The sequence below is a fragment of the Rutilus rutilus genome (genome assembly GCF_951802725.1).
Source record: "Rutilus rutilus genome assembly, chromosome: 21".
Taxonomy (NCBI): Eukaryota; Metazoa; Chordata; class Actinopteri; order Cypriniformes; family Leuciscidae; genus Rutilus; species Rutilus rutilus.
Window position 1 is genome coordinate 7,036,312 of NC_140226.1, and position 20,022 is coordinate 7,056,333.

The following is a 20,022-nucleotide window of genomic DNA, read 5'->3' on the forward strand; positions in this document are numbered from 1 at the left end:
GACACCGTCTGGGCCTAGTGCTTTCCATGTCTTCTGTTTCCTGAAGACCAGACGCACATCCTCTTCACTAATTTGAAGTGCAGGAGGGGGAAAGAGTGGGGTTTGCTGGAGGTGTTGTTGGTTGTGCAGAGAGACCATCAGAGTGGGTGTGAGACTGGGATTTTCAAATCTGCAGTAGAAATCATTCAGGTCGTCGGCCAATTGTTGATTCCCTACAGAACTGAGGGATGGTGTCTCGTAGATTGTGATGTCTTTCAGGTCTTTCCACACTGACGCATGGTCCTTGGCTGAAAACCTATTTTCCAGCTTTTTAGAGTAGCTTCTCTTAGCCACTTGAATCTCTTTATCAGTGTGTTTTTGGCCTTTTGGCCCTATTCCTACAGGTATAGGCATATGCATCTTTTTGACCTGACGAAGCTGTCTGAGTTTCACTAAGAACCATGGTTTGTCGTTGTTGTATGTTAAATAAGTCCTAAAAAATGCACATATCCTCACAGAAACTGATGTATGATGTGACAGAATATGTGAGCTCATCCAAATCAGTGGCAGCAGTTTCAAAATCACTCCAATCAGTGCACTCGAAGCAGGCTTGTAAATCTCGCTCTGCTTCATTAGTCCATCTTTTAACAGTCCTTATTACAGGTTTAGCTGATTTCAGTTTCTGCCTGTAGGTCTGTATAAGATGAACCAGACAATGATCAGAGAGTCCTAAAGCTGTTCTAGGGACAGAGTGATACTGTATGTATTCTTTACTGTGGTGTAGCAGTGGTCCAAAATATTTTTGTCTCAGGTAGGGCAGGTAATGTGTTGTCTGTATTTTGGCAGTTCGAGGGTGAGGTTTGCTTGATTAAAGTCACCAAGAATAATAGTAAGAGAGTCCGGGTGTTGCTGCTCAGCTCTGTTGCAGCACTGCACTCACGCGTGCTTGCGCTGGAATGTAAACACTTACGAGAATGAACGAGGGAACTCCCGCAGAGAATAGAGGGGTTTACAGATAACGAAGAGCGCTTTTAGATCAGGATAGCACATCTTAAACACTGTCACATCTGTACACCACATTTCAGTGATGTGGAAACATGTCCCACCGCCACGCGATTTCCCCACTGATTCTGCGTCGCGATCCGCTCTGAACAGCTGGAAGCCGGCAGATGTCACGCACTATCCGGAATGGCTCCATTCAGCCACGTTTCTGTGAAACACAGAGTAGCAGGTCCTTACTTGTTGGGGAAGTTCATCCGTTTGTTGGGTAGAGAGCGGAGATTCGCCGGATGGATACAAGGCAGCGCAGTTTTAAAGCCGTGCTGTCTGAGCTTGACTAGCGTGCCAGCTCGGTTACCACGCTTGCGCGTCTTGAAGTGCTTGAGCATCATTGCTGCTCCTCCAACTACAACGTTCAACAAAACGTAAGAATAATCAAAAACCAGTAGAAGATTGGGTAGTGTGTTCTGCCGAATGTTCAGCGGTTCATCCCTGGTGAAACTGATTGTATAAGAAAAACAAAAATCAGGACAAACTAACAAATAAACTAACTAAAAAGGCCATACACGTCTTAAATCTTGACTACTCTGATGATAACGTCATAGTGTAAAGACAGCTTAAGAGTTGTTTTTTTTGTCCATTTGGCAATTATTAAGACTCAAAGGAGAAATTGTCAATCTAATCCTGCATATTTTTAATCAAAAAGTCGTTTTATTTATTTCCTTTTTCAATAATTTATGACTCTATACTAGACAAAGCAGCAGTCACAAGCTGCTTTTCCACTGTCGAAACAGGAATAGTTCCTGTTATATTTCCACTTGAGCTTGGTTCAATACAGCACAATTACAAATCATTCTCTGCTGGGAATTCTCAGCACGGTTGTCTAACCGTCAGGAAAACTCTCATGAATAATAATCTGAGTTCTGGGAGACCGCATGGGATTGGAATCAGTCATGCATATTGTGTTGATTTCCAGTGCTGGACAGTGCTGTTTGCCACTGAGGAGTGAGGAGGATGTGAGGAGCAGGTGTGCTGAACAGCTCCCATGTGAACACACCACCGACAGGAAGATAAGTTTTATACAGCAGGCCTACACAGGATGCACAAAGCATTCTGCACAGGAACAGAGATGAGCTCAAACACTCAGTGGTGGAGACCTACTGTACTAAGTGAAAGCAGAACTGGATAGACCTGGTTGCAACATATTTAAATGTATCCGACAAAGTCACTTGTTCTTGTCTTGTAAACAGAACCCTGTGAGCCAACATGATTGACCATAAATCTTTTAACACATGGCTCTGTACACTGAGCATGTCGTAAAATTAGAAAACCGATTGTGATAGGTGGTCTTATGGGAATTGGTCTGCCTGTGTTAACAGGCATTTGAAGGGGAACCACCTGAAGTTCACATTGACTAGATTAACATGGGCCCCTCCATCTGGCACACATGTGCCACAACCGAATACAATCTAATCACAGAGTGAAACGTATCTGCTCTGTCTTGCAGAGATGTGAGAAATATATGGCCATCAGTGTAACTGCAAAGCTATAAATCATTGCATAATTGAGTGAAGATAACCTGTTCTGGCTACACTACAAATTGCTTAAAAAAAATAAAAAAAAAACACTAAGGAAGCTACTGTAAGTATCTGGTTCTTCATGTGTGATTGCCACTTTTGCTATAGAGATATGATTTATTCCCAGAACCTGTTTGTTATACACTCTATACAAAGAGCCCAAAAAAGAAGACAAAATAAGCGTATTAGCTTGTTAATATCTCCCCAGCACTGTATATATACACACTACAGTTCAAAAGTTTGTGTTAAGCAATTTTTTTTTTATATAGGAGAAATCTCTTAAGACTATGGAAGCTTGTTTTCTCAACAGAAAAAATAAAAAGCTAATGCAAGTTTTTAATCTCACAAATCTGACTTTTATTCTCACAATTGCAAGTTTATATATCATAATTAAGACATTGTTTCTTAGAATTGTGAAAAATAACTTAGAAAGAGAAAAAAAATCCAAAAAGGTAATTGCAACTTTATCTCACAATTCAGAGTGGGATAAAGTGTCAATTACCTTTTTTGAGTTTTTTTCTCGGAAGAGTTTTTATTGAGTTGATAAACTTGCAATTGTGAGGGGAAAAAAAGTCAGAATTGTGAGATATAAAAATTCTCAGTATCATTACTCTTCAGTGTCACATGATTCTTCAGAAATAATTTTAATATGCTGATTTGATGCTCAAGAAACATTTATTTTTGTTATCAATGTTGAAAAGAGTTGGACTGCTATATATTTTGTGGAGATCAATTAATCTTTGATGAATAGAAAGTTCAAAAGAACAGTTTTTATTTTGAAATAGAAATCTTTTGTGTTGTAATGTCTTTACTGTTTATTTACTGTTTATTTTGCGTTTTTGCTGAATAAAAGTATTAATTTCTTTTAAGAAAATAACAACAACAACATTGTGCTGATCCCAAACTTTTGAACGGAGGTGTATGATAGATGAAATACATAAGAATGTTATACATGAAATTTATGAGAATGGTAAAGCTGGTGTTAATTTAAAGTGATACTTTTTGCTTATACAATGCATATTATTAAAGGCACAGCTAGCACAACTCACCAGACAGGACGACCTCAATAAGATCTCCCTCATGGATATCCTCTGCCGACATTAGCCGCTGGAGGATGTTGTCTGAGTTCAGATCATGGCGGAAGAGCAAGATCTTATCGTACAAGCCAAAGAATCCACATTCTGGGAACTGAGGAGGGGAGGATGGGATATGTTATTAATAATCAAATCAAACATCAAAGGAGCTTCTTTTCTTCATCAGAACTTTGCATTTTATATTGTAAACTTTTGAGAAGATCTATCATCTATCTATCTATCTATCTATCTATCTATCTATCTATCTATCTATCTATCTATCTATCTATCTATCTATCTATCTATCTATCTATCTATCTGTCTGTCTGTCTGTCTGTCTGTCTGTCTGTCTATCTATCGATCTATCTATTTATATAGAGAGTGTTGATATAAAAAGACTAGCATATGAAGTAGCATTTGTATGTTGCTATGGAAAATTATGGAATATTAGCACTCATTACATAATATCTGAGTACTCAACGCCACCCACAACCAGTAAGAATCAGGTATTCAAGAGATGTGCGATGAATCCTAATACCCTCCCTAGAGCCAAAGACAATATGACAAGAGAGAGAGAGAGACACAAAGAAAGGAACATCCAGGCCCTGTTTTTCAGCAATGGCTCCCCTCTAAGGAGATTACTAAAGCTGGGAGGCATGCAGAGCAGAGCGCCTGGAATATTAGCCCTGCAAAGGGAAGGTCTGTAAAACATCTGTTGAAATCAAGCCCACAGTGATGAGTCACACTACTGTTCTCCACTTCCTCCACCACAGCTCTTCTCCAAATGAAAGAAATGCCAAACACTAAAAAAGAAAACTATTTGCAAGATAGAAAGGACTCATTAACCTTGCTTATATGACCTTTTTTAAAGCAATTTTTTTTTTTTGGGCCTCAAGAGGCGCACAAGCGACTGATGCTAGAGGCTGTGGTCTTTAGCCTCTTTGTTAATGCTCCCGCCTCTCATGCTGGTGAGGCCGGTTCAAATCCAGCTCGGAGCGTGTGTGAGTAGGACCAGTTACATCTAAATTCATCCATAAAGACAGAGTGAAATATTTGCACACACAGCAAGCAGTGTCTCTACAAATAAAATACACAGTAAAATGATTTTTCAAAGTTGTACATAAAACAAAGAGTTTTTAAAAGCAAGTACTATTTCAGACTTTCTTCTCCAAAATTTAATGTTTAATTCAATATGTTACTTCCTGTTACTTTGGAAGTATTTGTTCAAATTTACTAGCAATTTCTGAGTGAAAATTGTTAAATCCTATTTTTCTTTTTTCAAGAATTTGAGCAATTAACCTGATATATTAGATGACACTCGTTAAGTTTAGAGGAAAGCATAAACATTCCAAAGTGGAATAGTCACACAGTCAGAGCGGTGAGAAGTCCTGTCAGGAAATGGTGATCACAGCCAATTCTGAGGTATTTCCTCTTATCAAGAATCACCAAACACCCTCCCATTGAGAATATTTCACACTGATATGTCTCTGGTGTACTCCGGAATCTCTGGGATCTACATCAGGTCTTCTTTAAAGCTAAAGGATTTTTAGAGAAAGAATAATTGAATATGTCAAGTCAAGTCAAGTTGTATTTGTGTCATAATGTACATGCAGCGCTTTTCACAATCCGCATTGTTTCAAAGCAGCTTAACATCAAATTCATCATGATGTTAATGATGATTGATGTTTATATCTTTATGCCTTATAGTGGCATTTAGCAGATTAGAGCCAAGCGATAATATTTTGCGACAATGCAAGCAATCAAACAGTTGAGATTTGCTATTTAGTATATCTTGCCATACGCAATATATTCTGTATGTATGAGGAAAAGCTGGACATACTTTTATATCTAACTTTATATAAAGAGCTGGATGATAATATAGACACAATTTGCAACATTTTGCGAAATTTGTAATATATAGTATATATTGCTATACATGAATGTAATGTATGTATAGGAATATATATATATATATATATATATATATATATATATACATGCATATATACATGCATACATACACAGATAATAATACAATTTACATTTTTGCAATGATATAAACAATCATGCCTAATGTCATTTATTTACCCTCCTTTTTCAAATCTAAGTCAACTTTGTGTGTAATAATTCCCTTTACTAAAGCAAGTATCATTGTAACTTATTTGCGGTTATGGATTCGAATCCTTTGAACTATGAGCATTATGATACCTCAAATTATGTGAACTGAAGGATGATTAGATAAACAAACAAATAAATAAATAAAATACCACAGACTTACAGTACACCGAAGGCGAAAATACCATATAGGGTCAGTGTACCTTCGGATAATTTGTTTTCTAGTTATTGTCTTCAAAAACCAAGAAACTGCTCATTTATCACATATTCCACCCTTCTCGTGATCATAAAAAACAAATCTCATGTCGTGTTTTCTTAGTTTTATTTTTGTTTCATCACACTTTGTGTAAATGCACCATATATAAATACAATAAAACCAAAAATGGATAAACAGCTTGAATATTTGATCTTTACGGGAATGAAACGCCCCTTTCCGCTGATTGGTGAACCAAAGATCAAACCATGCCGTCATCAGTTCTTCCTCAGTTCCGCTAACAGAATAATATCTCATCCGCTGCTACAGTTGGACAGCGCGCAGCGAATGCATTAAAGGGGTCATATAATGGTACATGCACTTTTACAAGTTGATTGTACTGAAATGTGTGTTGGCAGTGCCTGTACACAACCATCATAAAATGATAAAAATCCATCCAGTGTTTTTTTTTTTAATCTTCTTATATGTTTTCCCCTCTCTCAAATCAAGCCGTTCGATTTTGTGACGTCACAAAATCGACGCCCCTCCTACGATTGTTGATTGACAGCAGCGTTTCAAATAAAACTGGTTTTGCTAAGAAGCTGCTCCTGAAAAAAGGATCGGTACCAACTATTCGTGTTCCTGCTGCACCTCCAGAAGAAGAAGTGAGTGTAACGTTTTATTAACCTTTATATGAATATTTATATTAATCTTTGCAAATCGCTTGCACGCTTCACGATGAATGCGGCTGTTTACACTCAGGGTACATTACGGCATGTTTTCTATGTACGCCGTTCTCAATATAATTCATAATCCCACGTTTATAATGAACAACGCGTTATGGTTATTGTGTTATTATTAAAAACGGTGTACGCACAGAACAGAGGGGCGGGGTGAGCAAAGCTCATTATCATTTAAAGACACATGCACTTAAACGGCGTGCTGAAAACAGCTGTTTTTGACCAGGTAAAATTTGTGTTTTCTTACAATACTAATGAGAATTTTTAATTAAAGTATATTACAAACTTTTAATTTAGACCCTAAAGAATCATATTAGCTTGTACAAAAATGGCATTATATGACCCCTTTAAGGCTACATTGTAGTGAAACGCAAACCAGTATCAATTTAAGTTTAAATACACAACAGAACTTTTATTTTAGAAAATACTCTAACTTTTTGACAAGGGATTAAGTAGAAATTATATGACAGATATGAAAATATATACATGACATTATTTCATATCAATGGTCACAGTTTTGTTAGAGACCATATATTTTGAGTTTATTCCATAAAGAAGTTTATACAAATACAGGCTACCATATGTCATTATCCCACTGGCACATTACACATGTACACATGCTACTTGTTCCTCAAAGCAGTAGGCTACTGTTGTTTCAGTGATTGACTTTATTGAATTGTGAATTTAAAGTCATGATTTGATGAAGAAAATGAACCTGTTTGAGATGCAAATTTTAATTAACACACATAAAATAAAATAAAAGTATAATAATGACTTAGAAGGCTGGGGGTCTGCATGGGCTTAAGTCATTGTTTGACACATTTTACACCTATCTCTACAAATGACCTCAACTAGAACATGTCTCATTATATGAAGTTACATTGACATAAACTACACACAATGTGAGGCTGTGGTTCCTAGAAAAAGGAATATGTAGCACACTCAGCCTAACACTTTGAAATTTAAAGATAGAGATGAAGATTTTTTTTTTTATATGTATAGCCATCTATCACTGTCAGAAAATCACATTTTCATAACAGGCAATATATGCCCCCTTAAATTGATTTAATATGTATGAAATCTTTAATGTTAAATTCTTAAATTTAACCAATTAAATTAGAATAATATGACATTATAGGCTGTTACCAATTAAATCAGCATTTGCACTGCAGAGGTGACAAAGATGCTGCATCTCAAGTTGCTTTTAGATGTATTATTTACAGAGTTTAATGATGCTCAAAGGTCAGTAAACACATTTTCACAGCAACTACAATTGCATAATACAATGAGATTAATGTTTTAAAAATAACATTTTGAATACAGAAATATATAAAAAAAACGGAATGACAAAATCTAATATTTATGAAAGTAATATCGCCAGTAAGTGCGGCAAGTCATTGTGTGAATGATTGTGTCATTAATTCAAGCGATTCTTTCAAAACGCTGATTCATTCAGGTATAAAAATCAAGTGTCTGTAATGTACATATTAATGGATCGCTGAATCACACACTCAACCGATTCTTTCAAAGACTCGTATTCATTCAGGAACTAAACACCACTCTATGCTGCGAGTCAGTCGCATAACGGTTCTGTGACTTTGCTTTTGAAGATTAGTTGGCAGAGAAAATAAAACACTGTTTTGTGTAACATCAATTAATACTGAATACTAATGATATAAACTCAGTTTATTATGTATTGTCTAAAACAAGTTATGAATGTTTTTGAAGCGTATTTATACTTGAATTGATACTAGTCTGTAAAAGTATATTCGTTCCGCACTGTTCAGTGTGTCACGCAGCTTTGCCACACAAATTTGAAGAGCTGGTCATTTAAATAAAACAGGCGGTGTGCCAAAGAAGTAGACTAATAGGTAATGTGGGAGCAGATGCAAGGTACATTCATATATCTGAAATAAATACCTATAGGCTAATAGGCTATTAGTAATAGCCTATTTCTCTGGTACGCGTAGACTACAGACAGAAAAAAGCTCTGTCTGCAGTCACAGTACGCTTTGTGTCAAACCTTTCCAAAGTGTGATAAGAAATAAAAATATGAAAAAACGACATGAGATACATTTTTTATGTTCATGAGAAGGGTCGAATATGTGATAAATGACCAGTTTAGTTTAGTAGAGACTAAAGGGTGGGCTCTTTCGACTTGGTCCAGCAACCACCCAAAACACCCTATAGCCGCATAACAACACCATGGCATGTAGGGTAGCATAAAGGTATAATAATCAAATTTTAGAATAAAGAAATAGGACATTGCGATTGGTATTTTTGATTTTAATGTAAATGTAGGACAGACAGAAGAAATCTTCATAAAGAGGAACCGTTATGATTTTTTACATTTTCAACTTTCTTTAGTGTGTAAAGTTTCTGTTTGAGCATGAAAAAGGCCTGCAAAGTTATAAAGCACAAAGTCCCTCCAGCGGGAGTTATATATCAGTGCACTCTGTTTCTGAACTCCCTGAAATCCTCCATTGTAGTCTTGAGTTTTCTTGCAGGAATGAAAAAATGTCACATCATTTAAATGATTCCTGCACAATACATTTACAAAAAAGGGGCGGGGCCTGTTTGAGTTGCGTTGATAGTGTGTTGAATCTCATTAGTAATGCGTTTCCGAAATACACTTGAACCGGATGACCAATCACAACACACTTTTCAGAAGGAGGGGCTTCATAGAGACAGGAACTAAATAGGGCTGCATTTACAAAACTATTATGAGGTAACTTTATTGTAGAGACCATTGGTGGAAATAGTTCTACGATCTACTTTTTGCAGCCCAGAGCGTTACTGCAGACTGGAAAGAGAGGTGCTGTAACAATGTAAAATATGTGAAAAATAAGATTTAAAAAATAATTTATTGAACATTCAAGCATGAAAACCTATTCTAGAAAAAAATCAAGGACATAATATGACCTCTTTAACACTTTTAATGTCAAAAGAGAAGTACAGTAGTCAACATTTGAAGTGGATCAAAACCTTTCATTAAAGTTATACATGAATTTTGAACAATGCCCGTTCTTGTCTTAGGACAACTCTGATGAACTTTTTTGATCCACTTCAAATGTTGACTACTGTATATCTGTTCAGTTTAATACCAGCATTCTGTGTCTAACATATTTTCATGGATATTGCAGGAAACTTTCTTTTTTTTTTTTTAGGGGGGAGTTTGCTAGCTCTGAGGAAATGTTTCTGAAGCCTTTCACAACAGGCCAAATGGAAAAATTGGATATCAGAAACAAGGGGATGAAAGATGGTGGATAGGAAGAGAGGGGGAGACATGAATAGATGGGTGAGGATCAAAGATGCCCCTTGGTGAAGGGTCTGGATGGGGTTACGCCTCACTGAAAAAAATCCATCTGACACAGCTGCTTCCCGGCTGGGTCCCGACACACAATGCACCTAAAACAATACTGCCCATAATGCCAGGGCCAAAGAAACTCACGGCCACTGTTTTTGGCATTGCCCCAATGTCACCTGTGGGCATTAATCCCTGTCTGGCTTTGGAAAAGCTGTGTACTGACTCCAGACCAGGGTCCCACAATTACTCAACACAATGAATTCACCTAAACACACTATCAAGAGACCAACATATCAGAAAGACTATCAGCTGAAATCATGAAAGAAAGGCAAAAATAAAAATAAGAGTGAACTGTTGATTTGTTGTTAGTCCACAACATATCATGAGGAGATGGATGTACACATAAAATGGAAAACAATCACCAACCAATGTGCTGGCAAAACAGCCACATCGTGAGCAACTTTTTTTTCTAATTAGCATACCATCACAGAACTGGTAAGTCCCGCCCCCTTCCGCTAACCCCACTGGACCTCTAGGTTGAAAAATCGTCAATGCAAGTGAATGTGAGAAAATTATTATTTTCTGGTCCCGTTTGAATTTTGCCATGAATGTGAACATATGTTGTCTTTGTGGACTACAACTCTTCGCTGCTTTCGATTACATCAGACAGGAATCTGAAGAAAGAACAGCCCATTTTGTTTGAATGGTGACATTTGGGTACAAAACACACAGGCATCTCGATCTGTCTCCATAGATTATCGCAGCATTAGCACCGTGATTTGACAAGTGGAGGGAAAATGTGTTATGGGGTGACGTCACATAGGCGACATGTAGTCTTTCTCGTTATGTCTTTTCCACAACTGCTAGCCAAAGAATCATACAATATACTGTCAAACTCGTAACATGAAAAATTATATAAAAAATTCACAGACAACATATGTTCACATTCATGGCACTATTCAAACGGGACCAGAAAATTATTATTTTCTCACATTCACTTGCATTGACGATTTTTCAACCTAGAGGTCCACTTGGGGTTTTACGGATGGGCGGGACTTACCAGCTCTATATAACTGTAGTATGAAAATGTTCTATATTGTGTCAATGCTGCTAATATCGTGCACAGAACTTCACTTGATCAGATGCTTTCTTAACTGCTGTTTGTGAGGAGAGTTTACCACTGTAAACCCTAACACTCAAAATAATGAATTGGTTTGAGTAGGACAAACTTAAATTAAACTAATTAGTTCAGTCAAATTAACTTTTATGAGTATTTAGCACTTTCTTTTTCTTTCAAGTTCACAGAAATTATATATTTTAAGCAAACTGAACTGTTGCATTGTTTTGAGTTTTATGAAATTATTTCTTTTAATTTAGACAAACTTAAGTTTAACTTAAACTGTGATTTATATTGCCCATGGCACTCGAAAGGGAGAGTAAATGCTAAAATTAAGTGTAATATAATGTTTGTTTGTTTTTTGTGCAAGATTAATGTTAAGTGGGAAATTTAGTAGTGATTAATGTTTTGTTATGCTAATTTCGAAAAAAATCTGTTAAAGTTGGTTTTATTATAGTTACCATTATGGTGACAAGTGGTGCATGTGGCTTGGTTTTAGAGCAAGTATGTTAAAAACTTTTGCTGCAAAAATAAAATATTGCTGCACTCATAAAGCAAGTGCTATAGCATGCCATTGTTAACATGTTAGCAAATTAGCAAGTTAGCATGTATTGAACTAGCTTGTTATTGCCAAGTTTATACTACCAAAAATGTTCACATCGATGTTACATGCAAATTTTAAGTTAAATTTATGAATTAGTGTACTCAAATATTTCAAGTTAAGTAAAAAAAATAAAATAATCTGGCAGTTATGCTTGCTTAAACTTTGAATTCCTTAACTTAAAAAAATGTAAGGCAATCAGTTGCCTCAAAAATGTAGAGTTTTGCCAACTTATTCGGGTTTATAGTGTGCAGCACATATTTACATATTCATCTTCTGTCTTTGAAAATGTGGCAGATTGTGGAAAGCAAAGTACACATTGGCCATAATGCATGCCCTTCCATGTGATAAATAATAAAGTATCATTAAAATTGTAGAATGTTTATTTATTCTCTGACTCAATATTCGTTTAAACTGCTGAGCGTTAAACATTTTTACATAAAATCAGGTTAAAAATTTTAACGTATTTATTTATGTGATGATAGATCTCTTCAGGTATTTAAAAATATATATATAGTAATGAGTCAAGAAAGGAATGAAATGTTGTGGATATTTATTTTTTAAGGTCAATAGTGTAGTTATCAGCCAAGTGGATAAATTGGCCAATTTATGGCCATTCGAAAGCATTTTATTAATTATACTGAACAGTCATCCTGGTTTCGAGACATTGGTATTGGCATCAAACACTGAAAAGCCCATATAGGCTACACACTGCCTAACACACATTGCATAATAGATACTAGATCCTGCAGAAATAGCAGGAGTAAAAATGGCGATATGCTATCCCGAACATAGCCATTAGTTTCATAATACCTTTTCACTCCTTAAACGACATTAAAATAACTAATCTGCAAAATGCAGCTGAAATCCATAAAATGGCTTGGTCATGTTGAAACCAGCATAATTCCATGCAGCCAGGCTTGCTTTATCCATTAATGTACAAGAAACATGAAAGCCTTAGTCTTTCTGTTGAATTATATAAGCTCATTTCACACAGCTGGACACTGGACCTAATCTGCATCCCATTTCATCCACATACAGTATATGAGCATCCCTCGGCTGTATGAATGCCTCTTTTTTTTTTAAGCTGGAGTTGTCTGTACAACATACAAGATACATACAGACACCAACACAAGATCAGTTGTTAACTCTCTGCTGGATGCTGGCAAAGACAGTCATAGGTTCAATTCCCAGGAATGCATGAACTGATAAACACTGTCCATGATAAAAACAAATCCATGTCATGACTCCTTTAAAAGAGCAAACCTTCTTCCATTTGCAGCTTTTAACTTATGTCATACCGCAGAAGTTTTACAGGCTGCTCCTGACATGCATCCTTCCTGAGAGAAGAGTCACTGAGAGCTTTCCTCTCTGCTCTGTGCCCAAGTCTGGATCTGGACCCTTTAACTTCCTCCGGCTGGCACGGCCCACACACTTTCCACCCAACATTTCCCATTGACTTCCCATTCTTTTGCATAGAACTGAATGAAAAATAATACATTGATATTTAATTTAATTTTAATATATTTTGGTTACTTTAAATAAAGTATTTATTTTATTGGCTTGTATTTTTTAAATTCAGATTCAATAAAATTATTGAATTTAATTAAAAAGTTTAATATAAATACATAAAATAAGAATAATAAGAATGAATAATTATAGAAAAAAAGTTATTTTCGGTTTCGGTTTTCAGCCAAGTGCATCCAGAATTTTCGGTTTCAGTTTCAGCCCAGAATTTTCATTTCGTTGCATCCCCAGTAAAAACAGAATAAATATGCTCTGGTTACAGACTTGCATGATGGGAAAGAATTGTCTTACTTATGCTGTGTGTGTGTGTGTTGTTTATAAAGCTGATTTATAGATGCAGACCCACTCATAAGCACTGTGCAAGTCATGGGATTTAATAATTTAAGTCTCAAGCCATTTGTTGGTTGATTGTCCCAGACAGTGTAAACACTGCAGTGCTTTCAAAACAAGATGTTTGAGCAGCCTAACATGTCAACTTCTGGACTTCTGACCAATAGCATGAGTTTGAGGCAGGACTAAAGTCCCTTTAAGGCAAGTCCTTTCGCTCTTGGCTGTCTTGGCAATGTCTCCTGGCAGGCATACGGTGCCTGATCAGCAATTACATCTGACAAAATTTTTATAATTTTGCTTCTCTAGCCTAGCTCAAATCAGAATAAAAAACTGTACTTTTTGGGTTGGGCCAGATAATGCTCATACATGCTATCGAACCAACAATAGGTAATTTAGTGAAATTACTTAGGTGTTGCTAGCTGGTGAAAAAACAGTGTTACTAGTAGACAGAATCTGGCTTGTACAGTCAGGCTGTTTTATGACTCCAAAAATTTGGTTAAAGGAACTGTATGTAAGATTGTGGCCAAAACTGGTACTGCAATCACTTTCAAATTACTGTAGAGCAGTGCATCCCCTCCCCCTCCCCCCTGACTCGAGGTTGCCAGATAGGCTGCAGGATCCAGCAGGAACGTAGGCTGACACGTTTGTAGCTGCAGCTGTGGTAACTAGAGCAGAGCTGGTAACCTGGATGCTGAAACACAACTGACTTCGTGATTGGTAGATAGGTGGAGGGTGGGGCATCAGGCCAAAACACAGCATGACAACATCAACATCAGTTGAGGGCTGCAACTATAACTTTTAAATGACAATATCCTGGCCGGACTACTGTTGTCAGTGATATAAGTATTTGAAATTAACATGATTTCTTAATGTCTAGTGACATATCAGGGCCATTTTATGATTAATTGAAATACATGTCTTACATACAGCTCCTTTAAGGGAATAGTTCACCCAAAATTTTAATAAAATAATTTATTGAGTGTTATATTGTTCCAAAACCAAATTACATTCTTTCTTTCACTTCACACAAAAAAGAAATATATATCTTTGTCTGTGTAATTACAATCATAAGTTATAATAAAAAAAGCCCCAAAACTGGTCTGGGGTGTTTCCCATACTACAACGTACCTCAAAGATTAACTAGTACGATGCATCATTGGAGAAATGAACTAGCTATTAACTAGCTAATCTGCTTCTCGAAATAATAGTAACATTGTCGCACATTCGTCATTTGAACCATGTTGGTTCAACAGTCATTAATTATGTCATGTAGGTCAAACTATGTTTCAACCCAGATAGCAAATACATCATGAAAACATCAGTTTTCTGAACTTTCAAAACATTCTTTTTTTTTGTTATTTTTTGTTATGCAAATGTTAAGGGAAGATTCCATTTTATCACTTTGCAAACAATATGTGAATGTTACTTTTTTTAAATGTTCTCTGAGTATTCTGAAACATTTGAAAAACAGCAGTTTGAGAACATTATTAAAGACGTATTAACGTTAGTGGAAAGATGTTTGCTCATAGTGTTGGCTACTTTTCTGAGAACGTTCCCTGTTAGCTAGGTTAAAGGCTGTAGTTCCAACCACACAACTTCGCAATGCTGTTTGCAAATGGTAATGACAGAGCTTGCAACCATATTTTGCTAATGATGCTTTTGGTTCCCTCATGAATACAGCTGATCTGAGCTGCAAGCAGTGCGGGGCCGAGAGTAGTGGGAACGGAGCGAGGCCAGTGTGCATAGCTCCTCCATGCGCGTCACTCAGACAATTAGCTGAGGTAACGTGACGGCTAACAGACAGCAGACAAACGGCTAATGATGACTAATGACCACAGCAGAGGGAATCCACCTGTCACTCAATTAAGTGGACACCCTTAATTATGCAGAAATTTAAAGCTTAATATAATTTAAACTGATGAGTTATAAAAAAAATTCACCCCCCTCACAGTTGTCATGAATGGCAAAATTAGCTGTATAGACCAAAGCCACTTTTTGCTCCAGGCTGTAAACATGTTTTTTTCTGCTGTAAAGTTGGGCATTTCAACATGGGGGAGATGCAGATTTGACTCACTTTTGCAGCCAGCCTCAAGCGGCCAGTTGATGAATTGCCGTATAATTCACTTCCGTGTTGGTTTCAAGAGAGAGACAGGGAGGTTGCCGCTTGGTTTATATGCAGCAGTCGTCCATGAGGGGCTGCTGCTTTACTTTTGTTTTGTGTTTTATTTTATGATAATTAAGTTGTTGAAAGTTTGCTGGTTCCCACTTCCCGCCGCCTCCTTCCCTGATCCTTTAACATTGCTACAATCTGGTTCTCGAGTTCCAAGCCATGTGCATGTGAACGCCATCAGCGTTTCTCACAGGTTCGCGTTTAAAGTCTGTGTAGAGAGAATGGTGTCGTCTTAGCGGCCCCTAATTTAATAACAAATGATCGTTGCGACGGAAGTGAATCAATCAAAACTAACTTTAGCTGGAAAATAACTTTATTAAAGAATAAATTATATTATAAAAAGCCAAAACAATCTTACCTTAAATTATACGTTTATCTCTATAAAGCTGCTTTGAAACAATCTACATTGTTAAAAGCGCTATATATAAATGAAGATGACTTGACTTGAAGTTAACAACTTAAGGGAAGATTGTCATTGGATATGGTATGGAGGCACATTTTAGTCTGTTTCCTGCACAAAGATATTGTCTGAAATCAGAAGACTTGGAATACATTGCATGGGACACTTTTATGATGCTTCTATGTTGCATTTGCATTCTTTTTGAAACTTGAAAACTTCAGTCCCAGATCAATGTTAATTACAGCAGTCTTCAATATTTAATCCTTTTGGTTTTTTATAGAAATAAAAAACATTTATTCAGTTGGACAACAGACGCTACAATTAAAAACTTAAAAGTGTCTTAAAAGAACATTCTGTCCTTTTTAGGGTCGCATCTTCCTGTTTTTGGTTCGTTTACATTTCTTTGGTCCGTCTTGCGTTTATATATCATTCGAACTGCACCAGTTTGGTTGGAAGTGGACCATCTTTTCAGCGGTCTTGGTCCACTTGTTTGATGTGCACCAGGGTTCAGATGGCAGTGCTCACACTTATAGAGCCGCACTAACAGAGCAAGCACAGCAGGGTTCGTTTTAATCTAACCAAACACGCCAAGTGTGAACACACCCTTAGAAAACAGTCTGTCCGTTCTCGTCCGTGGATTGCACAACTTCCGGTATTTTACCAGTTACTCGACATTGGTAAATTGCAATTGAGGATTTTTTAAACCGAGTATTCAAATTTAAACGAGCAATCGTGACAGCCCTACTTGTTTTGTTGTTGTTGTTTGTAGAGTTATAAGTCCTTACTTTTAAGTATGTCACTTAGACATGAAATCATTAAAAATGCCTTCAGGGTGTAAAAGGTTAAATACCTGGCTAGCCACATAAACTGTACATTCCTAGTTCTTCAGCCCCCGCTTGTTGTTAATGAGACTGACTCACATGAATGAATGAATGAAGGTTTATTCGGTTACAAAACATAGAACAAAATGTATGTACAGCACATTCATTACAAACAAGGAGGGTAACAGAAAAGGTGTAGGCTGAAGCAATGGCTTATTACGCCTACCCTATTTACAAAACAACATCTACCCATCAAAAATTAAGCATAAACAATATACATGTATAAACATATATATATATATACACATACACACATACATATATATATATACTGTATATATACTCATACGCATACATATATACATACATAATTTTTCTTTTTTTTTAAAGTTATTACAAATGTTTGTTTGTTGCTTGTGTTGTTTCAATTTATGCACAATAATTATACATAAACTTGTCTTAGACAATTTTTCTTAAGCATCCATATATTTGTCAAAAATTAAGATTTTAAACAGTTTTTTAAAATAATGAATGGAATTGCTCCTCTTGAGATCATCGGTGAGACCATTCCACAAGTCGACCCCTTTTACCGAAATAGTGTTCATTTTAAAGTTTGTTCTGACCATTTGTTTTTTAAACATGTTCTCTCCTCTTAGGTTATATTTCTGTTCCCTGTTTTCAAACAAACATAGTATATTTTCAGGCAATATTTTCCTATAGACTTTGAACATAAAGACAACGGTATTCAGACTGACTAGATCAGAACATTTTATTGCTTTAAATTTGCAGAATATTGAGTATGTCGGTTCATTATACGGTGAATGATTGACTGTCATTATGGCTTTTTTTGTAAAATAAAAATAGGTTTTGTGTTTGTGGTGTAGGCATGCCCCCATATTTCAACACAGTAAGAAATGTATGGAACAATAAGAGAACTATACAGAGAGGGCGTATTTAAAAAAATATTTGGTTTTATGTAATATAGCTATTGTTTTGGACAGTTTTGATTGAACATGAGCGATGTGTGGTTTCCAAGATAATTTATGGTCTAATATTATTCCAAGAAATTTGTTTTCATTCACCCTTTCTAGTACCACATCATCAATCTTTAAGCTCATGCTGATTTTAATTTGTCGATTACTGAATATAATATATTTGGTTTTACTTAGATTAAAAGATAGTTTATTTCGGTCAAACCATTGCTTGATTCTCTGGTCACATCAGTAATTAGATGGTGAAGATTATCCCCAGATACATACAGTGTTGTGTCATCTGCGAATAAAACACATTTTAACAAATCGGATACCTTACAGATGTCATTAATATATAAAATAAACAACTTAGGACCAATCAAAGAACCCTGGGGCACCCCACAAGTTACTTTACGCATTTCTGATTGATGATCATTAAAATGTACATACTGGTATCTATTGTCAAGATAGCTTTCTAACCATGAGTAAGCACGGCCTCTAAAACCATACTGCAGTTTTTTCATTAACAATTTATGATCTATGATATCCAAGGCTTTTTTGAGGTCGACAAAAACACCCAAAGTAAAATACTTTTTGTCTAATGCAGATGCTATATAATCAACTAATTTAATAACTGCCACTGAAGTCGATCGACCGCTCCTGAATCCATATTGATCGTCACTTAATATCATGCATTTTTCTATGAAAATATCAAGCCTCTTCAGAAAAAGTTTTTCCAGTATTTTTGGTCTATAATTTGAGTATAAATGACTGTCACCACTCTTATAAATTGGAATAATTTTTGCAATTTTCATCTGATCTGGAAACACACCAGATTTAAAGGACAAATTGAAGATATAAGTCAGAGGTTCTAATATTAAATGGATTATATTTTTAACTAGTTTCATATCAATATCTGTCCAATCGGTTGACCTTTTATTTTTAAAACCATTCACAATCTTCAGTATTTCATTTTTGGTCATGTCAGACACATACATGGAGGAAATGTTCCAACTGATATATTCACAACTCTTTATGTTTCTCTTTATGAGTCAGTAATGCCTTTTGCCAGATTGAAACCAACATTAACAAAATAGTCACTGAATTCGTTTACTATCTCCTTTGGATTTCTAATAAGGACTTCATTGTCATTTTTGAAATAACTTGGACACTCTCGTTTGTTATTTGTTTTTTTAATAATTGTATTTAGTACTTTCCAAATTCCTTGCATATTTTGCTTTTGCTGTTCTAAGAGGGTGTAAAAATATTGCTTTTTACTATTTCTGATAATACTTACCAATTTATTTTTATATTTTTTGTATTTTTCTTCCGACTCAATAGTCCTGTTTTTTTACAAATTTCACATATTGTGTATTCTTCTTTTTGCATGCATTTTCAATGCCTTTAGTTATCCATGGCTTTTTTGCTGATTTATTTTCTTGGTTTTGAATCTTCTTCATGGGACAATTGATATTATACAGCTCAGTAAATCTATACAGGAAAGTATCATATGCCACATTTGCATCACTTTCTGCGTAAACATCACACCAGTTTTGGTTACTAAGCTCCTTTTTGAATTCTTCAATATTTTTTGCCATGCAGCTTCTTATGAATTTATTAATGGTCTAATTTGTTTTCTCGTGTAAAAAAATTTGGAAATATTGCAAACACTGGCATTTATGATCACTAACATCCCTAATAAATAAGCCCCCAACAACTTTTTCCTCAAATCTGTTGGTAAAAATATGATCTATTAGTGTTGCTGTTTCTGTTGTAATTCTGCTTGGCTTGTCAATGAGTGGACATAAATGATTGCTGTACATTATATTTACAAACTCAGAAGTACCTTTGAGGACACGTTGATTAAGTATATCAATGTTGAAGTCTCCACACAAAATTTGTACTTTGTCAGTGGTCATGTTATTAAGCAAATCTGCAATTTTTTCATTAAATGTTGACAAACTTGTTCTTGGTGGTCTGTACACACAGCTAATAATTATGTTTCTGAAGCGTTCTACTTCAATTTCCACTGTTACACAGTCCAGGGGTCTCATTTATAAAACTGTGCGTAGGAACCTTACTAAAAGTGTACGTGCGCCCGA

The 20,022-nt window shown here is 35.8% G+C and overlaps 1 protein-coding gene across 1 annotated transcript in view; it reads right to left on the minus strand.

Moving 5' to 3' along the window:
- Window positions 1–20,022, minus strand: part of prkd3 (protein kinase D3) — an 81,613-nt gene that overhangs the window by 28,472 nt on the left and 33,119 nt on the right. The window contains exon 3 of the mRNA XM_084393717.1: window positions 3,605–3,743. Within this exon, the coding sequence (XP_084249843.1) occupies window positions 3,605–3,743 (139 nt within the window). The remainder of the gene's footprint in view (window positions 1–3,604; window positions 3,744–20,022) is intronic.